The 20,916-nt window shown below is 42.6% G+C and overlaps 1 protein-coding gene across 1 annotated transcript; it reads right to left on the bottom strand.

Moving 5' to 3' along the window:
• Positions 1-2,032: 2,032 nt before the first annotated feature.
• Positions 2,033-16,207, bottom strand: qrfpra (pyroglutamylated RFamide peptide receptor a). The gene is made up of 6 exons (XM_046357810.1): positions 15,643-16,207; positions 8,964-9,122; positions 7,173-7,234; positions 6,809-7,044; positions 6,326-6,423; positions 2,033-3,483 (listed from the first exon to the last, which is right to left on the bottom strand). The coding sequence occupies exons 1-6, from the start codon at positions 15,980-15,982 to the stop codon at positions 3,092-3,094; spliced, it is 1,287 nt and encodes a 428-aa protein (XP_046213766.1). The 5' UTR covers positions 15,983-16,207; the 3' UTR covers positions 2,033-3,091.
• Positions 16,208-20,916: the final 4,709 nt, after the last annotated feature.

Genomic DNA, 20,916 nt, shown 5'->3' with positions numbered 1-20,916 from the left:
TTCAGAAATGACATGTTTATTGATTACACATTTATTAATTGGTGGCCATTTTATTAATCTAGCAGTTACACAATCATGCTCTGATGCCCTTTTTCCAAAAGTAGTCCACCACATGATTATTTATTAACGCAACAATGTATGTTAATGTATACTTTTGTTTTATTATTGAACGACATGGAAGTATTTTTATTCACGTCATTCATGAAAATTGGCGGTAATGGAGAAGTAGAGAAATCATAGAGAGAAAATCCTACCTTTACCGCTAGATGTCAGTCAAGTAGCGTCAATGACAGCCTGGGCCGTGATTTGGGTCATGGATTAAAATAGACACATTTCCAGTGACCACTACTTGTTTGTAGAGCAGGGATCATCAACTAGATTCAGCCGCAGGCCGATTTTTTCTTGAGCGGCTGGTCGGCGGGCCAGACATAATTACAAATAATTTGTAGACTGCAAATTGACCGCAAGAAGCCCGAAGATATATGATATTAGATTAAATCATAATTTTTTCAAACCTTGATTACATTTGTATATGATCGCGTCTCTGTATTATATGCATGGGAATACTTGGGAGCGGATATCCAAAATTAAAATCACTTGGATTTCCTGGTGTTTTTACAGTCTGTTATGTCCAACAATTAACATTTTATTTTATTTCACCTTTATTTAACAGGTAGGCTAGTTGAGAACACGTTCTCATTTGAAACTGCGACCTGGCCAAGATAAAGCATAGCAGTGTGAACATTTTGCTGGACCATCGGAACGAAATATTTTGGACCACGTTCTTACCAACCGAGCCAAACAGAACCACGGATTTCACATATTGAAATCCATGAGAAACTTTGACTTAAAATGCACAGTAACATGGTTATTTAATTTATTTTTATGGATTCAAACCTCAAAGAATCACATTCCAGAGAGTGGAATTTCAGATATTTTTTTTCAGATGTTAAATTAATTACTTAACTTCCTTTTTTAGACCACGTTATATCATAATTATTTATAAACATATCTGTCAGCGGTATTTTCCCTATTAAGTGGTTCCTTCCAAGGTGCACCACTGAGCAAAGATATGCTTGGCAGGACGCTAGATACTCCTGCTCTCGTGTATGCAGACAGTATTGTCAGTGTAGGAGAGAAAGTGTCAAGTGATTTGATTTTAGCTTCCGGTGATAGTCAGGACTCACAGGAGGTATGTTTGAAATTCATTTGATCAAGTTATGTAGCCGATTGATTCCTTCTTGATGATTAAATAAAGCAAACATGTTTTGTTGTTTCTCTGTAATTCTAGCCACCTAGAAATTTTATTAAATTGGCTTTAGCTAGCCAGCTTGATAGGTTCCCAATCTCCCAACCTCATAACTAGCTACCAAGCGATTTCAGGCTATCAATCAAGTTAGAGTAGCTTGTCTATCTTAGCTGGCATACCTGCTGGCAAGGTTATTATACTTTAGAAAAAACTCAAATAGCTTTAACTCTTGGGTTATGATACTATGCCAGTGTGGCAGATGTACAAAACTCCTAAGGCATAAAAGTTCTTAAAGAATCAATGTCCATCATTAATTAAAATGTCAATTTTAAAGATGTATGCTTAGATAACCTATGCAGAAAAATATACGTTTTTTTTTTATTTGTTTTTTTTTAACATAGAATTAAGAATAATGATTATGGCTCTAGATTGCAGGAACATGTTTCAGGTTCTTAGAAAAAATCGAATTTCTCCGAATACCACCCACCTTCCATTCTCATGTACTTCGTGCACCCTCTAAAATAATGGGTGCATGACATTTTTTATTTTATTTTATTAAGGTCCCCATTAGCAAACATCAATGGCGACAGCTACTCTTACTGGGGTCCGACACATTTTTGAATTTATTTTACCTTTATTTAACTAGGCAAGTCAGTTAAGAACAAATTCTTATTTTCATAACGAAAATACATGACAAAATACTTTACAATTTACATATACTGAACAAAAATATAAACACAACCATTTCAAAGATTTTACTGAGATACAGTTCATAGAAGGAAATCAGTCAATTTTCAAAAAAAAAATCATTAGGCCCTAAAGGCGCAAGACCTGGGTGATTTACTTGGGAGGTAGTCTGTTTTCTTGAATTTCTTCTGTACCTGGGGACTGTGAAAAGACCCTTGGTGGCATGTCTGGTGGGGTAAGTGTGTGTGTCAGTGCTGTGTGTAAATTGACTAAGCAAACCATTTGGAATTTCCAACACATTGTCTCTTATAAAAACAAGAAGCCATGCAGTCAGGCCTATCTACATCTGCCAACCTGTTCAACAGCCACACCATTCATTACCAGATTCAGCCGAGGCCTAGAACTTAGGGAATGATTTTATCAAATACAATGCTCTTAGTTTTAGAGATGTTCAGGACCAGTTAATTACTGGTAACCCATTCTGTTTCAAATATTTTTTAGGATTTCACTAGCCTCCCCTGCATGACACATTCCTACGCTTTCATCTGTTGTCAAAGAAAATGGAAAAATACTTCACAGCACAGTTTTATTTAATGCCACAACAATGTATGCACAAACTTCACAAATAATACATAACTCTGGAGGATACCAATACTCTACCTATAGTCAGTTTTCAAAGGCAGCACTATAAAACCAGACAGGCCCTAAGTGGAGGAAAAACAAGGTAGATAAATTAAATATGGATGATTGATGCCATATATTCTCTCTCCAGAGTTCAGAATCTCATGTCTAGGGTCACACATGAGTAGAGTGGTCATATCCATTATTTTTAGATACAAATCTAATCCAGAAAAGAAACCTACACTGATTTTAGGGGTCCTTTAAAAGTAAGTTGTGAATGACTGGTCCTTTTATTTAGGATCATCAATCACTTGATTCAATTGTAACCTCACTGTTGATAATAGATGCCATTTAGCAGACGCTTCCATCTAAAGTGACTTACAGTCATGCATACATACATTCTACGTATGGGTGGCCCCGGGAATCGAACCCACAATCCTGGCGGGGCAAGCTCTACCAACTGAGCCAAGCAGGACCACATTAGGGAACAGAAGTCCCAAATCTAATATAGGCATATCTACATCTGACTTCCACTCATGTCTGTGGCTCACAGGTCACAAACAAGATCTCCTCCTCTGCATAGGATGGAGCTGTATTTAGCTTTAAGGCACCATTCTCAATCCCACCAATCTGTGTCCTGGTGGCCTGTACGATGGACATGTCTTCCAAGATGGCCGCCTCTTGTCTGTCCCTCGGTCGGGTAAAACGGACATGTAGTTTGGATCTACTGGTGACGTCTAGAGCTCCAACCCTCTGGTTTGGCCGTCGGCAGCACTGGGAGAAGGTGGACACACATTTCTTCTGGAAGTTCTCATTCATGAAGGCGTAGACGATAGGGTTGTTGAAGGAGTTGGAGAAACCGATGGCCTGGGCGATGGCCATGATCATGTTCACCGTGATGTCGTTGAACTGCTCGTCCAGGTAATCTGAGGATGGGAATGATAATGTGGAATTGAATTAGGTGGGATTGTTAGATAATGTGGTACTTAATCCATAATAATCAATTGACGCATCCGTGTGTCAATCTAATTAACATAATACAAAAATACCCATCTGTTTAAAGGGATACTTCAGAATTTTGGCACTGAAGTTCTTTATCTACTTCCCCAGTGTCAGATAAACTCATGAATACCATGTCAGCCTTCCGCATCTGCGTTGGAATGTGGCAGTGCTACAGCGCTGTTTGTCAGACCAGGACACATCCCTAAAATTGGTCTTCTCACAAAAACATCTATAGCGTCTGAACAGTTTGACCACACTATGGAAAGATGAGACTCTCATGAACACAATGGTCTTCTCCATTTTGCTCTATGACCCCCCCACAAGCCCCACGGGACTCGTCTGAAGTGGTACCGCCAATGTGCCAACTTCTGTCTGTAGCGTCCGAACAGTTTGGGCTACAAACTAATATAACCACTCTATGGATAGACGAGACTCGGCTTTGCTCTATGACTCCCACAAGTGTCACGGGACTTGTCTGAAGGTAACAAGGTACTGGTAAAAAAAAATGGATGTATAGAAGCAGTTTTGTGCCAACAAAAAAAGGGGGTTAAATATGTGTACCAAAACATATATTTCCTGAGCTTTTCTTATATCTCCTAGATATAGGACAGACACTTCAAAACCTTTTTCCTTATTTTTTATATTTAGTCTGTTTTGCCATTTCTGAATGCGTTATTCAGTACATTTCTACGGGCTAAAGTAGTGAAGGGCAAATTCAATAATTCATCAAACACATACAGTACCCGTCAAAAGTTTGGATACACTTACTCATTCAAGGGTTTTTCTTTATTTTGACTATTTTCTACATTGTAGAATAATAGTGAACAAAATCTGAAGCACATCCAGGTACTTTCCGCAGGTGCTGGAGTGCTGGAGGCAAACTCATGGAAAACAGAAAGGATCATGCCGCAGACTGCTGCTCATGCTACCAGTTGATCTTTATTAATAATGTTTCGACCCTTAGGGCATAAGGAAGTCATCAAAATGATTAAATAACACATATGGAATCATGTAGTAACCAAACATTTGTGTTAAACAAATCAAAATAGATTTTATATTTGAGATTCTTCAAAGTAGCCACCCTTTGCCTTGATGACAGCTTTGTACACCCTTGGCATTCTCTCAACCAGCTTCATGAGGCAGTCACATGGAATGCATTTCAATTAACAGGTGTGCCTTGTTAAAAGTTCATTAGTGGAACTTCATTCCTTCTTAATGCGTTTGAGCCAATCAGTTGTGTGACAAGGTAGGGGTGGAATACAGAAGAAAGTTCTATTTGGTAAAAGACCAAGTCCATATTATGGCAAGAACAGCTCAAATAAGCAAAGAGAAACAACAGTCCATCATTACTTAAAGACATGACAATCATCCCGGAAATGTTTAAGAACTTTGAAAGTTTCTTCAAGAGCAGTCGCAAAAACCACCAAGCGCTATGATGAAACAGGCTCTCATGAGGACCACCACAGAAAAGGAAGAACTAGTTACCTCTGCTGCAGAGAATAAGTTCACTAACTGCACCTCAGATTGCAGCCCAAATAAATGCTTCACAGAGTTCAAGTAATAGACATCTCAACATCAACTGTTCAGAGAAGACTGTGTGTGACTCCGGTCTTCATGGTCAAATTGCTGCAAAGAAACCACTACTAAAGGACACCAATAATAAAAATAGACTTGCTTGGGCCAAGAAACACGAGCAATGGACATTAGAACAGTGGAAATCTGTCCTTTGGTCCGATTAGTCCAAATTTGAGATTTTTGGTTCCAACCGCCATGTCTTTGTGAAACGCAGAGTAAGTGAACAGATGACCTCTGGATGTGTGGTTCCCACTGTGAAGCACGGAGGAGGAGGTGTGGTGGTGCTTTTCTGGTGACACTGTCTATGATGTATTTAGAATTCAAGGCACAATTAACTAGCATGGCTACCACAGCATTCTGTAGCCATCCCATCTGGTTTGGGCTTAGTGGGACTATCATTTGTTTTTCAACAGGACAATGACCCCAAACACACCTCCAGGCTGTATAAGGGCTATTTGACCAATAAGGAAAGTGATGGAGTGCTGCATCAGATGACCTGGCCTCCACAATCACCCGACCTCAACCCAATTGAGATGGTTTGGGATAAGTTGGACTGCAGTGTGAAGGAAAAGCATCCAACAAGTGCTCAGCATATGTAGGAACTCCTTCAAGACTGTTGGAAAAGCATTCCTCATGAAGCTGGTTGAGAGAATGCCAAGAGTGTGCAAAGCTGTCATCAAGGCAAAGGGTGGCTACTTTGAAGAATATTTTATTTGTTTTGTTTAACACTTTTTTTTAGTTACAACATGAATTCATGTGTTATTTCATAGTTTTGATGTCCTCACTATTATTCTACAATGTAGTAAATAAGAAAAATCAAGAAAAACCCTTGAATCAGTCAGTGTGTCCAAACCTTTGACTGGTACTGTATATATTTTTTTGTTATTCCCACAGGGGACCTAAAATTCTAAATCAAATAGCTAAATGAACATCTTAAAACCACTCCATGTTAGCTTAATAGAACCCCCCCTCCAACATTTATCTTAATAACTTATTTCCAGTCTCCCCATGATGTTTTTTTCTTCATAACAGCAATAATCTAACAATAGGATGCAAAGCAGCCTCTCCATTCTCCCTGGGACCTCCATCTCCGGGTCTCACTTCCAATCATATGAATCCATAATTGAAATCAACTGAATGATGTATAGAAGAGAAGTGTCTTATGGCTATTGGCTTCTCAGACAGACTTACTGTAGTCAGAGAGCATGTGGACGGTGTGGAATGGGGCCCAGCACACAGTGAATAGCACCACAATGGTAATCATCATCTTGATGGCTCTCCTCTTCCTTCTAATCACCAACAAAGAATAAGAAACACATATTAATCTGTCGGGTTAACATGAGGAAACCTTTTGGATCATGTGATAATATTCTTATACTCGGTATTCAGTGAAATTATCATAATTATGTCACGGACAGGATCTTCCACGGGAGTAACCAACATCTTGACCACCAGACCAACAGGATATTCTTTCTTGACACTGATTTTGAAGTCGCAGGCAGAGGGGCTACCTTACCAAAAGACCATGAGCAACCATGTACCGACTCGTGTCAGCTGCAATCACTCTGTACCTACAGAACGTAACTACCATGTATGTGTATAGGTTGTTGAACACACAAGTTTTTTCTGGAGTCATTTTGTGAGGTATCATACATACAGTATCTCTATACAGACCTGGAAATCTTTCCCACCTCTCCCTGGTTCATGGTGTTAAGCACAGAGGAGTCGCCCACCCTCTTGCGGATCCACAGTTCGATCCCTATCCGTGTGTAGAGGATCAACATGGCCGCCAGGGGCAGGAGGAACAGAACTACCAGGATGAAGGTGGCATACAGCTGTCTGTGTGAGGCCGAGCGCCAACGCTCCTGGCAGCACACGTGGTGTAGGTCGTATAGGAAGTCATACTTCACCTGGAGAGAGACACTAGTGTGAATACACAAACACGCACACACAAAGTAATAATCTAACACATCTGGACAGGGAAATAGCTTAAAAGCAATTGGCAGGAGTACTACGCAGAGTGTAGTATCTTACCCACCTCTAACTGTTGCACCAACAGCATGGGAGATCCAACAATCATGGATGCAAGCCAAACAACTCCTAGTCAAAGAGAACAAAGCAAAATGAAGACATGGTTCTACCAGTGCTGTGACTACATATGAGGGCACAGAGGTCCGGACCTCAGTAATATATATATATATATACACTACCATTCAAAAGTTTGGGGTCACAAATAAACGCACATTTTTTTGCCCATTAAAATAACAATATTTATCAGAAATACAGTGTAGACATTGTTAATGTTTTAAATGACTATTGTAGCTGGAAACGGCAGATAAAACAAATAATAATTGTACCCCGTTTTCGCGGTATCCAATTGTTAGTAGTTACTATCTTGTCTCATCACTACAACTCCTGTACGGGCTCGGGAGAGATGAAGGTCAAAAGCCATGCGTCCTCCAAAACACAACCCAACCAAGGCGCAACGCTTCTTAACACAGCGCGCATCCAACCCGGAAGCCAGCCACACCAATGTGTCGGAGGAAACACCGTGCACCTGGCGACCTGGTTAGCGTGCACTGCACCTGGCCCGCCACAGGAGTCGCTAGTGCACGATGAGACAAGGATATCCCTAATGGCCGAACCCTCCCTAACCCGGACGACGCTAGGCCAATTGTGCGTCGCCCCACGGACCTGCCTGTCGTGGCCAGCTGTGACAGAGCCTGGGTGCGAACCCAGAGTCTCTGGTGGCACAACTAGCACAGCGATGTAGTGCCCTAGACCACGAGACCAGTGCTCTGGGCCACCAGGCCCCGGAAACGGCTGATTTTTAATGGAATATCTACATAGGCGTACAGAGGCCCATTATCAGCAACCATCACTCCTGTGTTCCAATGGCACGTTGTGTTAGCTAATCCAGATGTATCATTTTGAAAGGCTAATTGATCATTAGAAAACCCTTTTGCAATTGTTAGCACAGCTGAAACATATTGTTCTGATTAAAGAAGCAATAAAACTGGCCTTCTTTAGACAAGTTGAGTAACTGGAGCATCAGCATTTGTGGGTTCGATTACAGGCTCAAAATGGCCAGAAACAAAGACCTTTCTTCTGAACCTCGTCAGTCAAATTTTGTTCTGAGAAATGAAGGCTATTCCATGCTAGAAATTGCCAAGAAACTGAAGATCTCGTACAACGCTGTGTACTAATCCCTTCACAGAACAGCGCAAACTGTCTCTAACCAGAATAGAAAGAGGAATGGGAGGCCCCGGTGCACAACTGAGCAAGAAGACAAGTACATTAGAGAGTCTAGTTTGAGAAACAGACACCTCACAAGTCCTCAACTGGCAGCTTCATTAAATAGTACCCGCAAAACACCAGTCTCAATGTCAACAGTGAAGAGGCGACTACGGGACTAATGGAGAAACTAGTAAAAATAAAGAAAAACCTTGAATGAGTAGGTGTGTCCAACCTTTGACTGGTATTGTATATATTTTGTACCAAAAATATATCTATATTTTTTTGTTGACCAATCGCCACTGCTCCCTTGTATCCATATAATCTTACTCATTAATATCTGAAAGGACAATCTGGTCCTAGATCAGTATTCCGATACGCTTTGTAAATAAGGCTCTGAGGAAGGTCAAACCTGAATTGACTTAAATTCTTGTATCTCAGAAGAATAAAACAAAGCCTCTACTTCAAACCCTGAGGAGGGTCAAAGGTGACTTTGTTCCTCTCTCCCCTAAAGAGAATAGCAAAAATTACTATCTACTTACTGTCTACTCTAAGACAATTTGTTAATACAGGTCCATCCATATCTTTACTTTACCCAGCATCCTGTAGGCTCTCTGTGGCGTGTACTGTCTCTTCATGCTGAGTGGATGGACGATGCCTTGGTACCTCTCCAGAGCGATGCACGCCATGGTGAGTATACCTGTCACCACTGCTGTCGTCTGGACAAAGGGAATGGTCTTGCACACCAGAACACCTATAAGAGGAGAGGGACAAAGCCTGTGTCTGAAATGGCAACCTAATTCCTATGTAGTGCACTACCTTTGACCAGGCCCAATGCATGCAATCCACAGGAGTCCTTTTCTGTGTCCGAAAGGGTGCTAGTGGACAACCTGGTGCTAGTGGACAACCTGGTGCTAGTGGACAACCTGGTGCTAGTGGACAACCTGGTGCTAGTTGACAACCTGGTGCTAGTTGACAACCTGGTGCTAGTGGACAACCTGGTGCTAGTGGACAACCTGGTGCTAGAGGACAACCTGGTGCTAGAGGACAACCTGGTGCTAGTGGACAACCTGGTGCAAGTGGACAACCTGGTGCTAGTGGACAACCTGGTGCCAATGAAAACCCTGGTGCCAGTGGACAACCTGGTGCCAATGAAAACCCTGGTGCTAGTGGACAACCTGGTGCTAGTGGACAACCTGGTGCCAGTGGACAACCTGGTGAGGGTGGACAACCTGGTGCTCATGGACAACCTGGTGCCAATGAAAACCCTGGTGCAAGTGGACAACCTGGTGCTAGTGGACAACTTGGTGCCAGTGGACAACCTGGTGCCAGTGGACAACCTGGTGCCAGTGGACAACCTGGTGCTAGTGGACAACCTGGTGCTAGTGGACAACCTGGTGCCAGTGGACAACCTGGTGCCAGTAGACAACCTGGTGCCAGTGGACAACCTGGTGCCAGTGGACAACCTGGTGCCAGTAGACAACCTGGTGCCAGTGGACAACCTGGTGCTAGTGGACAACCTGGTGCTAGTGGACAACCTGGTGCCAGTGGGCAACCTGGTACTAGTGGACAACCTGGTACTAGTGGACAACCTGGTGCCAGTGGACAACTTGGTGCCAGTGGACAACCTGGTGCCAGTGGACAACCTGGTGCTAGTGGACAACCTGGTGCCAGTGGACAACCTGGTGCTAGTGGACAACCTGGTACTAGTGGACAACCTGGTGCCAGTGGACAACCTGGTGCTATTGGACAACCTGGTGCCAATGAAAACCCTGGTGCTAGTGGACAACCTGGTGCTAGTGGACAACCTGGTGCTAGTGGACAACCTGGTGCCAGTGAAAACCCTGGTGCTAGTGGACAACCTGGTGCTAGTGGACAACCTGGTGCCAGTGGACAACCTGGTGCTAGTGCACAACCTGGTGCTAGTGGACAACCTGGTGCTAGTGGACAACCTGGTGCCAGTGGACAACCTGGTGCTCGTGGACAACCTGGTGCTCATGGACAACCTGGTGCCAATGAAAACCCTGGTGCTAGTGGACAACCTGGTGCTAGAGGACAACCTGGTGCCAGTGGACAACCTGGTGCCAATGAAAACCCTGGTGCTAGTGGACAACCTGGTGCTAGTGGACAACCTGGTGCTAGTGGACAACCTGGTGCCAGTAGACAACCTGGTGCCAGTAGACAACCTGGTGCCAGCGGACAACCTGGTGCTAGTGGACAACCTGGTGCCAATGAAAACCCTGGTGCTAGTGGACAACCTGGTGCCAATGAAAACCCTGGTGCTAGTGGACAACCTGGTGCCAATGAAAACCCTGATGCTAGTGGACAACCTGGTGCTAGTGGACAACCTGGTGCTAGTGGACAACCTGGTGCTAGTGGACAACCTGGTGCCAGCGGACAACCTGGTGCTAGTGGACAACCTGGTGCCAGTGGACAACCTGGTGCCAGTGGACAACCTGGTGCTAGTGGACAACCTGGTGCCAGTGGACAACCTGGTGCTAGTGGACAACCTGGTGCCAGTGGACAACCTGGTGCTAGTGGACAACCTGGTGCCAATGAAAACCCTGGTGCTAGTGGACAACCTGGTGCTAGTGGACAACCTGGTGCCAATGAAAACCCTGGTGCCAGTGGACAACCTGGTGCCAGTGGACAACCTGGTGCTAGTGGACAACCTGGTGCTAGTGGACAACCTGGTGCCAATGAAAACCCTGGTGCTAGTGGACAACCTGGTGCTAGTGGACAACCTGGTGCCAATGAAAACCCTGGTGCTAGTGGACAACCTGGTGCTAGTGGACAACCTGGTGCCAATGAAAACCCTGGTGCTAGTGGACAACCTGGTGCTAGTGGACAACCTGGTGCCAATGAAAACCCTGGTGCTAGTGGACAACCTGGTGCCAATGAAAACCCTGGTGCTAGTGGACAACCTGGTGCCAATGAAAACCCTGGTGCTAGTGGACAACCTGGTGCCAATGAAAACCCTGGTGCTAGTGGACAACCTGGTGCCAATGAAAACCCTGGTGCTAGTGGACAACCTGGTGCCAATGAAAACCCTGGTGCTAGTGGACAACCTGGTGCCAATGAAAACCCTGGTGCTAGTGGACAACCTGGTGCTAGTGGACAACCTGGTGCCAATGAAAACCCTGGTGCTAGTGGACAACCTGGTGCTAGTGGACAACCTGGTGCCAATGAAAACCCTGGTGCTAGTGGACAACCTGGTGCCAATAAAAACCCTGGTGCTAGTGGACAACCTGGTGCCAATGAAAACCCTGGTGCTAGTGGACAACCTGGTGCCAATGAAAACCCTGGTGCTAGTGGACAACCTGGTGCCAATGAAAACCCTGGTGCTAGTGGACAACCTGGTGCCAATGAAAACCCTGGTGCTAGTGGACAACCTGGTGCCAATGAAAACCCTGGTGCTAGTGGACAACCTGGTGCCAATGAAAACCCTGGTGCTAGTGGACAACCTGGTGCTAGTGGACAACCTGGTGCTAGTGGACAACCTGGTGCCAGTGGACAACCTGGTGCTAGTGGACACCAGGTTTGCTAATAAAGAAATAATAAATCATGTAATGGCCAATTTTCTACTTGATTTGGTGCACAATTCAATTCTTCTATGCATGACCAGAGATGTGACAGCAAATATCGTTCTTCTTTACCGCCAGGCTTATGCAAATCTGTATCTTGTGTAACGGTTCAGTCAAACGCGTTAGTGCTTATGAAGGTGAAATACCTGAATGCTTTTCCTAGGAATGTGTCTTGTTGCTAATCAATGGAAGGCTTACAAAAATGTTATGCGTTGTGTTTTAACATACTTACACTGTATGTATCTGTTTGCTTAACAATGGAAGGATGATGTATGGTATAATGAGGACATAATAATAATTGAATGATTTTCCCAAAATGTGTCCTTTTGATTGATAACAGAAGGTTGATATTGATGCTTGAATGCTTTTACTAGAATCGGTTTATTTGACTGACAGAGGATCGACTTAGAGGTATATCAGTGATGTGTCTGTTCGCAGGATAATGATGCTTGAATGATTTTCCTAGAAATTGGTTCTTTTGCCAGACAATTAAGGCAAATCATAGAAATTATTTTGAATGCTTTTACCATAATTAGTTTGTTGGCAGGACAATGGAAGAGGTATTGGGAAAATGTCAGTTACAAGTCCAAAATTATTGGCACCCTTGATAAAGCTGAGCAAAAAAGACAAGTAATGGTGTGCGTGGCCAAAGATCTTTATTTCAAATAAAAATCTAATCAAATTTTATTTGACTTTCTGGTCAGATGACATGAAAATAGAGCTCTTTAGCCATGCACACTAGTCAGTTGGGGTCTCAGCTTACTGTTAGTAAGGATAGTAGGATACACAACATGCAATTTCGAAATTTGAGCAGTTTTCCTCTTGTTATATCAGTCACTGACAGTCACTCAGTTAGACCATGTCATCTAACATTTTATAGATTACTGGTTAAGTTAGTCTAGCCAGCTATCTAAACCTTGTAGTAATCATGGCCGAATTACTGACCAGGCACGCAAGGCACGTGCCCTGGGGCCCTGACCTCTAGGGGGCCCCAATTGATTTTTTTAGTCTCTCACTCAGATATCATATGAACATGGCAAAATGTTTAGAATGGCAGGAAATGAGCTTTAGAGAGTGTTTCACTCTGTGATGTGTTATGTTGGATTTGATCAAAACCTGATGTTTTTAATTTAGGCCAAAAAGTTCATTTCTTTACGATGCTGTCTTGCATGATTTATTTTAAGGGCTTTGCAAACAGGATGGTAATTTGTAAAGGGATTCCTTCTTTTCACTTTGTCATACAGGCCAGTAATGTGGAGTGAATGCAATGAATGCCAATGAATTCACTTGACTGTTTAAAATCATCTTCAGCCTCAGAGAAATATCCATGAGCAGTTTCCATTTTATTCTGCAGCTCAGTAAGGAAGGATGGCCAGATCTTTACAGTATCTGGGGGATATGGGGTCTGAGGCGGCAGGTATCCTAGTGGTTAGAGCGTTGGGCCAGTAACCAAAAGATCAAGAGATCAAACCCCCGAGCTGACAAGGTAAAACTCTGTCGTTCTGCCCTTGAACAAGGCAGGTAATCCACTGTTCCTAGGACATCATTGTAAATAAGAATGTGTTCTTAATTGACTTGCCTAGTTAAATAAAGGTAAAATAAAAATATGACATACCACCCACAGATGACCAAACTCAAAGAGATATTCAGTGGCTAGGATTATTGTTTTTACCTCCCCTGATCTGTGCCTGTCTAAAACTGTATTCCATACTTTTAAAGCTCATTGGTTGCTCTGAGGTTGAATCCTTGTTTGACATTCACTATCCAACTGAGGGACCTTACAGCGATAGGGGAAATTATTCTTAAATCATGAGAATCTCTACTTTTGCAAACATGGACCTTATTCAACAAATTGCGTGATTCTTTACAAAAATAGGGTGTGTGTGTCCTAAACGGTAGCATGCTGCCTATATAGTGCGCCACTTTTGACCAGGGCCCTATGGGCTCTGGTCAAACGTAGTGTACTACCTAGAGAATAGGGTGCTATCATTTCTAATCATCATTTCATCATTTCTAATCAGTGGTCCTCATTAAATTGTCACCATGTTGAAACTAGACATGATTTAAAGTTAATGTTTTATGTAATGAAATTAAGTAGACCAATCAATATGAAGACATGAAACCCCATGGAGCCACAGCTTTGAAACCCCATAGAGCCACAGATTTGAAACCCCATAGAGCCACAGATTTGAAACCCCATAGAGCCACAGATTTGAAACCCCATGGAGCCACATATTTGAAACCCCATAGAGCCACAGATTTGAAACCCCATGGAGCCACATATTTGAAACCCCATAGAGCCACATATTTGAAACCCCATAGAGCCACAGATTTGAAACCCCATGGAGCCACATATTTGAAACCCCATAGAGCCACAGATTTGAAACCCCATAGAACCACAGCTTTGAAACCCCATGGAGCCACATATTTGAAACCCCATAGAGCCACAGTTTTGAAACCCCATTGAGCCACAAATTTGAGACCTCATAGAGCCACAGATTTGAAACCCCATAGAGCCACAGATTTGAAACCCCATAGAGCCACAGCTTTGAAACCCCATGGAGCCCCAACTTTGAAACCCCATGGAGCCACAGCTTTGAAACCCCATAGAGCCACAGATTTGAAACCCCATAGAGCGACATATTTGAAACCCCATAGAGCCACATATTTGAAATCCCATAGAGCCACATATTTGAAACCCCATGGAGCCACAGCTTTGAAACCCCATAGAGCCACATATTTGAAACCCCATAGAGCCACATATTTGAAACCCCATAGAGCCACAGTTTTGAAACCCCATTGAGACACAAATTTGAGACCTCATAGAGCCACAGATTTGAAACCCCACAGAGCCACAGATTTGAAACCCCATAGAGCCACAGCTTTGAAACCCCATGGAGCCACAGCTTTGAAACCCCATGGAGCCACAGCTTTGAAACCCCATGGAGCCACAGCTTTGAAACCCCATGGAGCCACAGCTTTGAAACCCCATGGAGCCACAGTTTTGAAACCCCATGGAGCCACAACTTTGAAACCCCATAGAGCCACAGCTTTGAAACCCCATAGAGCCACAGCTTTGAAACCCCATGGAGCCACAGCTTTGAAACCCCATGGAGCCACAGCTTTGAAACCCCATAGAGCCACAGATTTGAAATCCCCATAGAGCCACAGATTTGAAATCCCCATAGAGCCACAGCTTTGAAACCCCATGGAGCCATTGCTTTGAAACCCCATGGAGCCACAGCTTTGAAACCCCATAGAGCCACAGATTTGAAATCCCCATAGAGCCACAGATTTGAAATCCCATGGAGCCATTGCTTTTTAGTGTGACTGTTTAGTAGCCTCCACTTTACCTCTGCTTTCTCACATTATTTGTTATATAGTCAGAACTTATACCAGCAAACTGTAAAGCCTGTTATTATTGGGTTGTCTGTAGTGAACAAAATAGGTTATATTACCATTAGAAAAAAAGTCAATGAAGTTATATTAAATCTTCGATTTTGAATTTATTTTATAAGGCGATGCCCTAAATTGTAGATGACTAAATAGCTGTGCTTTTGAAAGTCGTGGCTCTTACATTAACATAATAGCCCTAAACATCCAGAATTCATGTTAGGTTCATTTTTACAAAACAGGTTCAATTTATAAGTGAAACACTTCAGAAAACACAGATAGATAATACTCTCTCACCTCCTAGCCACTCGGATGAGATGTTCTGCAGTAAAGTGAACGGGATGCAGAAGAACGAAATCAGGAGGTCGCTCACTGCTAGAGAACAAATGAAGATGTTCGTGGCAGTTTGGATTCCCCGCTTTCTCACCACGATGTAAACAACCAAACTATTTCCAAGTAGTGCCAGCAAGAAAATAACCGCGTACACAATCACGAACGCTGTCTTGGCTCCAGGTGGAAGCTCAGGCGTATAAACCAGCGGTTGGATTTTGTAGATTTCAATAAACTCCCGACGCGTTAAATTATAACGGTAAAGTAGCTCTTGCAGGGCCTCTGGAGTTATTTTCGTATTCCCCATAGTAAGTGACGGATTACTATTATTTAATTTGCTGTCTGGCTAATTGATTTCACCTTTATTTAGGCAGAGCGGGGTCCTTATTAGAGACTTATTGAAGCGATAAATCGTGATAAAACCCCTGCGGTGTCCTGTGCACCACCCGAGACGTGTGCGAAAATGCGTGAGTAGCCTATTCCTCTCTCCGTGTGGAGGCTCCAGTTGTGCCATGCTAGCTCTCCCAGGCTACTACTCAACCGCTGCATCGCACGCTGGTATGCGTCATCACTCAATAATCATTAGACTATATATAGGACGTTGACAAGATAACATTTAACCCCCCATGTATCCCATAGCTGCATTGAAATATTTAATTAAATAAATAAATATTTAGTTATTGTAATTATGAGTCAATTTCAGGTCAAATTGTCCTCAACCCACTAAGTGGTTTTAAGATTATATATATATATATATATATATATATATATATATATATATATATATATATATATATATATACTGAACTAAAATATAAATGCAACGTGTTAAGTGTAGGTCCCATGTTTCATGAGCTGAAATTAAAGATCCCAGACATGTTCCATACACACAAAAAGTTTATTTCTCTCAAATGTTGTGCACAAATATGTTTACATCCCTGTTAGTGAACATTTCTCCTTTGCCAAAATAAACCATCCACCTAACAGGTATGGCATATCAAGAAGCCGATTAAACAGCAGGATCATTACGCAGGTGCACCTTGTGCTGGGGACAATACAAGTTCACTCTAAAATGTGCAGTTTTGTCACACAACACAATACCACAGATGTCTCGAGTTTTGAGGGCGCGTACAATTGGCATGCTGACTGCAGTAATGTCCACCAGAGCTGTTGCCAGATAATTTAATATAAATTTCTCTACGTCCTTTTAGAGAATTTGGCAGTACTTCCAACCAGTCTCACAACCGCAGACCATGTGTAACCACGCCAGCAAATGACCTCCACATCCGGCTTCTTCACCGCCAGAATCGTCTGAGGTGGTGCTGAGGAGTATTTCTGTCTGTAATAAATCTCTTTTGTGGGGAAAACCTCATTCGGATTGGCTGGGCCTAGCTCAACCAATGGGTAGGCCTGGCTCCCAAATGGGTGGGAATGGCTCCCAAGTGGGTGGGCCTATACCCTTACAGGCCCATCCATGGCTGCACCCCTACCCAGTCATGTGAAATCCATAGAATAGGGCCTAACTGTAACTGTCCACATATATGGTGGATGTGGCAGAGTTATGCATTTTCATCAGAATGGCATTTGACAACATAAGTACAAAGGAGGAACTACTCACCATTTTGCCACTGAAAAGACATAAAAGGGTCAAAGATATTTTTAAAGACTTTATGGAGTTTGCTAACTAATTCCAACTGCCCCTTTGTAAGCTTGTCTCCATTACCACAGATGAGGCACCAGCTATGGTCGGCTGATTCTTTCCCGGACTTTCTTCGTTATCACTGCTTAATTTATCAGAAAGCTTTGTACGGCAAGATGTTACACATGAAAGAGGTGATGGATGTTGCAATGAAGATTGTGTGTTCTATTCGAGCAAGAAGCCTACAGCGGAGGCTATTTCACGCTCACTTAAAAGAGACTGAAGCGGTGCACACAACAGACCTGCTGCTGCACACGGATGTTCGGTGGCTGAGGCGAGGTACATTTTTAGGGAGATTCAGTGAGTTGTTGCCTGAAACCAAGGAGTTTCTGTAGGTCTCCAAACATGCAGAATATGCACAGCTAGAGGACACACAGTGGCTCCTGGATTGATCTTTTCTCACTGACCTAACTTACATGCTTAATAATGAACTGAATGCAGGGCTGCAAGGAAAAGGCAAACATGAAATGGACATGATCAGCTCTGTGAACACTTTTAAACTGCTCACAAGAAAGCTGCAACGTGACTTCTTTCAACACATGCATTCAGAACTTCAACGTCAGGGCAAGGATACAGCACAGTTTGATAGTGGACGTTAGGTGGAGCAACTACTGCTAGAGGAGAAGTATCCCAACATAAGAAGATGTGCTCTCAACTTATCAGCCCTTTGTGGATCAACCTTCCTCTGAGTCTGCATTTTCTCACATGAAGATAATGAAGTCCGAGTACAGATCTACTGTGACTGCTGACCACCTTGTGGCCTGCATGAGACTTGAAACAAGCTGCTACAGCCCTGACTATGAGAAGCTACTTGTCTCCATCACGGAGATGGACGCTACAGATCCTCATCCAATCCCAACATTTCGCAAGTTATACAATTCAATCAAATATATAGAACAATATTTTTTTAAATGCAGAAAATAAAATACTATTAAAGTTGTCCAACATTCATGTTACTATATTGATCTATTCCCACCCCTTTACAGTGGTATAATAAATCCCTTTGCATGGCAATTCCCCTCACAGTCACTGAATTGTTTACCGGCAGTAATGCAAGTGTTTGTTTTTGAAAAGGTGGACAAAAAGAAAACAATTGGATTGTGAAGTTGAAATAGATGACATGCTGTGTGATTGCTATATGTTTCCAACATATGGTGTTAGTGTTTGCAGAATCAGTGAGAGACGTTATTCAAATGCAATCAATCTATCATGGTAGTGTGTAATCACACACATAAACAGATTCTGGTTTTGTACATGCTGGGGGTTGAGCCTTTTCTGGAGGCTCTTAGCCTTGAGAAGCAGCCATGAAAGTTGACTCAAAGGTTTCCTCCCACATGGCCACCTATTCTCTACACATTGCACTACTTTGGTGCACTATAAGTAGTGCACTATAGAAAATCGGGTGCCATTTGGGATGCAGTGACAGTGTATGAACTGTCCCGCAGGGCTCCTTTGTTCAGTTAGTTCAATAAGCGTGGACCCAAACACTATGAATAACGGAATGAAGCATTAATATATTCCTTCTGTTTTAATTAACCTGCACAATAATGTAGATAGACGATGTGTCTGCAGTTCATCATTAGCAGACATCAAAGTAAATTTGATGTCTGCTTCATGACAGTGAAATGTTTCTCTAATTTACATTGTTCTGCACTACTTTCACACATGGACTAATCATATCTGAAAATATGTCATGTGATATCCCTCCTTGTGTATATGAAAATTATGGAAAGTTTGGGGTTTTAATCTAAAGTTGTTTTGGTCTAGAATAAACTTTTAATTTATAGGACCGTCTATCATTCAATTGCCTTTTCTCTGTCTTCTTAGAATACAGTTATTATCTCAATTAAAGAGTACGTTTTCAAAATAGAATTCTGATTGTGGTTTGTTTTGCGGACAAACCCCAGCTAACCCCAATTTAACAGCATCGATTTTGTCCCCAGTCTGTTCCTAGGTTGGTAGATTCCCAGCCATTTAGAGACTCAGTGTTTGTGCCAACTATGCCCACTGTCTTTACAACCTTGTTAACACCGTTTGACGCTAGACAATGGTATTATTTGAAGCTAGAAGACAGATTAATAAAAAAAACTAAAACATAATAAATGTCCAATTACCCAACACACAGTCCTATAACGAGTTGTTTGGTGGCCTGGGAGGCTTTATAACACTTTTTGTATCCTTTACGGAAGACCACCCGTGTGTGTGTGTGTGTGTGTGTGTGTGTGTGTGTGTGTGTGTGTGTGTGTGTGTGTGTGTGTGTGTGTGTGTGTGTGTGTGTGTGTGTGTGTGTGTGTGTGTGTGTGTGTGTGTGTGTGTGTGTGTGTGTGTGTGTGTGTGTGTGTGTGTGTGTGTGTGTGTGTGTGTGTGTGTGTCCATGCACTACTATTCTCAGGCATTGTCTCGGCCAGGGCTGTCTCTACTCCTTTGTTTATGCCTGTTATAAACAAGGTTTCATCAGGAAGAAAAGAACAATCTGCTTGTCTGTGTAATATTCCGACCTATGTTTAGTACTGCCTACTCTCTCAGGGAGGTGGTCAACAGTAATATTTAGATGAGTTTTACCTGGAAAGTCAAGTCAATATACAGTACTGTAAGCTGTGTTAATGTTTTAGAACTTCCTCCTCTATCCCATCTACTTCCTCATCAACCTTTCAAACCAACACGCCAAACAGTCTCTTACAGTCGTAACACTTTCCCAACCTATTCAGAAAGGATTCATGCATTGGATACAAATGTATTGGAAAATGCAATTATATACTACTAATCTGCAATATTCATATTAAGTCTGCACCTTGCTGTTACTAAATGTGTAATATTGATTTCATATGTTCTGGCTGAGATGAAAGAAAAGCCGACCCATGGAGCAGTCAAGGCTGGAAGTGTGTAAACGTTGACTCAAATCTTATTACACTGGATTAGGCTCATGGCTCGATCAAAGACTTTGTGTAAATGTCATGGACTTTTAATGATCAAATTGTATTAAAGCCCCTTTTCTCCTGAATGTAGTTTTACTGTAATTCATTCTCCACTACCTGCTTTACTTTTACCTTCTGTGACTGAATGACAATGCTCTGTAGATAGGCCTTATAAACAGACTTTGGATGGAGAATAACACCTGAATGTGTTTCACAGGAGGTCGTGGAACCTTAATTGGGGAGAACACGCTTGTGGTAATGACTATAGCGGAATTAGTGGAATGGTATCAAATAGTACATCAAAAACATGGTTTCTAGGTATTTGATGCCATTCCATTTGCTCCATTCAGCAGCCTCCTGTGACGTGTTTCCATCCACTTCCCATGGACCATAGAGACTTCCTGTCTGTCTATAGGGGTGAAGTTCCCCTGAGACTTCTTGTCTGTCTATAGGGGTGAAGTTCCCCTGAGACTTCTTGTCTGTCTATAGGAGTGAAGTTCCCCTGAGACTTCTTGTCTGTCTATAGGGGTGAAGTTCCCCTGAGACTTCTTGTCTGTCTTTAGTGGTGAAGTTCCCCTGAGACTTCTTGTCTGTCTATAGGAGTGAAGTTCCCCTGAGACTTCTTGT

This window comes from Oncorhynchus gorbuscha, linkage group LG08 (genome assembly GCF_021184085.1).
Source record: "Oncorhynchus gorbuscha isolate QuinsamMale2020 ecotype Even-year linkage group LG08, OgorEven_v1.0, whole genome shotgun sequence".
NCBI lineage: Eukaryota > Metazoa > Chordata > Actinopteri > Salmoniformes > Salmonidae > Oncorhynchus > Oncorhynchus gorbuscha.
This window is presented reverse-complemented; position numbering and strand designations above follow the sequence as displayed.

Excerpts from the sequence above, each read along its gene's own strand:
- qrfpra (XM_046357810.1), bottom strand. The coding sequence starts at position 15,982 with ATGGGGAATACGAAAATAACTCCAGAGGCCCTGCAAGAGCTACTTTAC. Across the intron at positions 9,123-15,642 it reads CTCATCCGAGTGGCTAGGAG|GTGTTCTGGTGTGCAAGACC; the intron begins GTGAGAGAGTAT and ends CTCCTCTTATAG. Across the intron at positions 7,045-7,172 it reads TGTTGGTGCAACAGTTAGAG|GTGAAGTATGACTTCCTATA; the intron begins GTGGGTAAGATA and ends GTCTCTCTCCAG.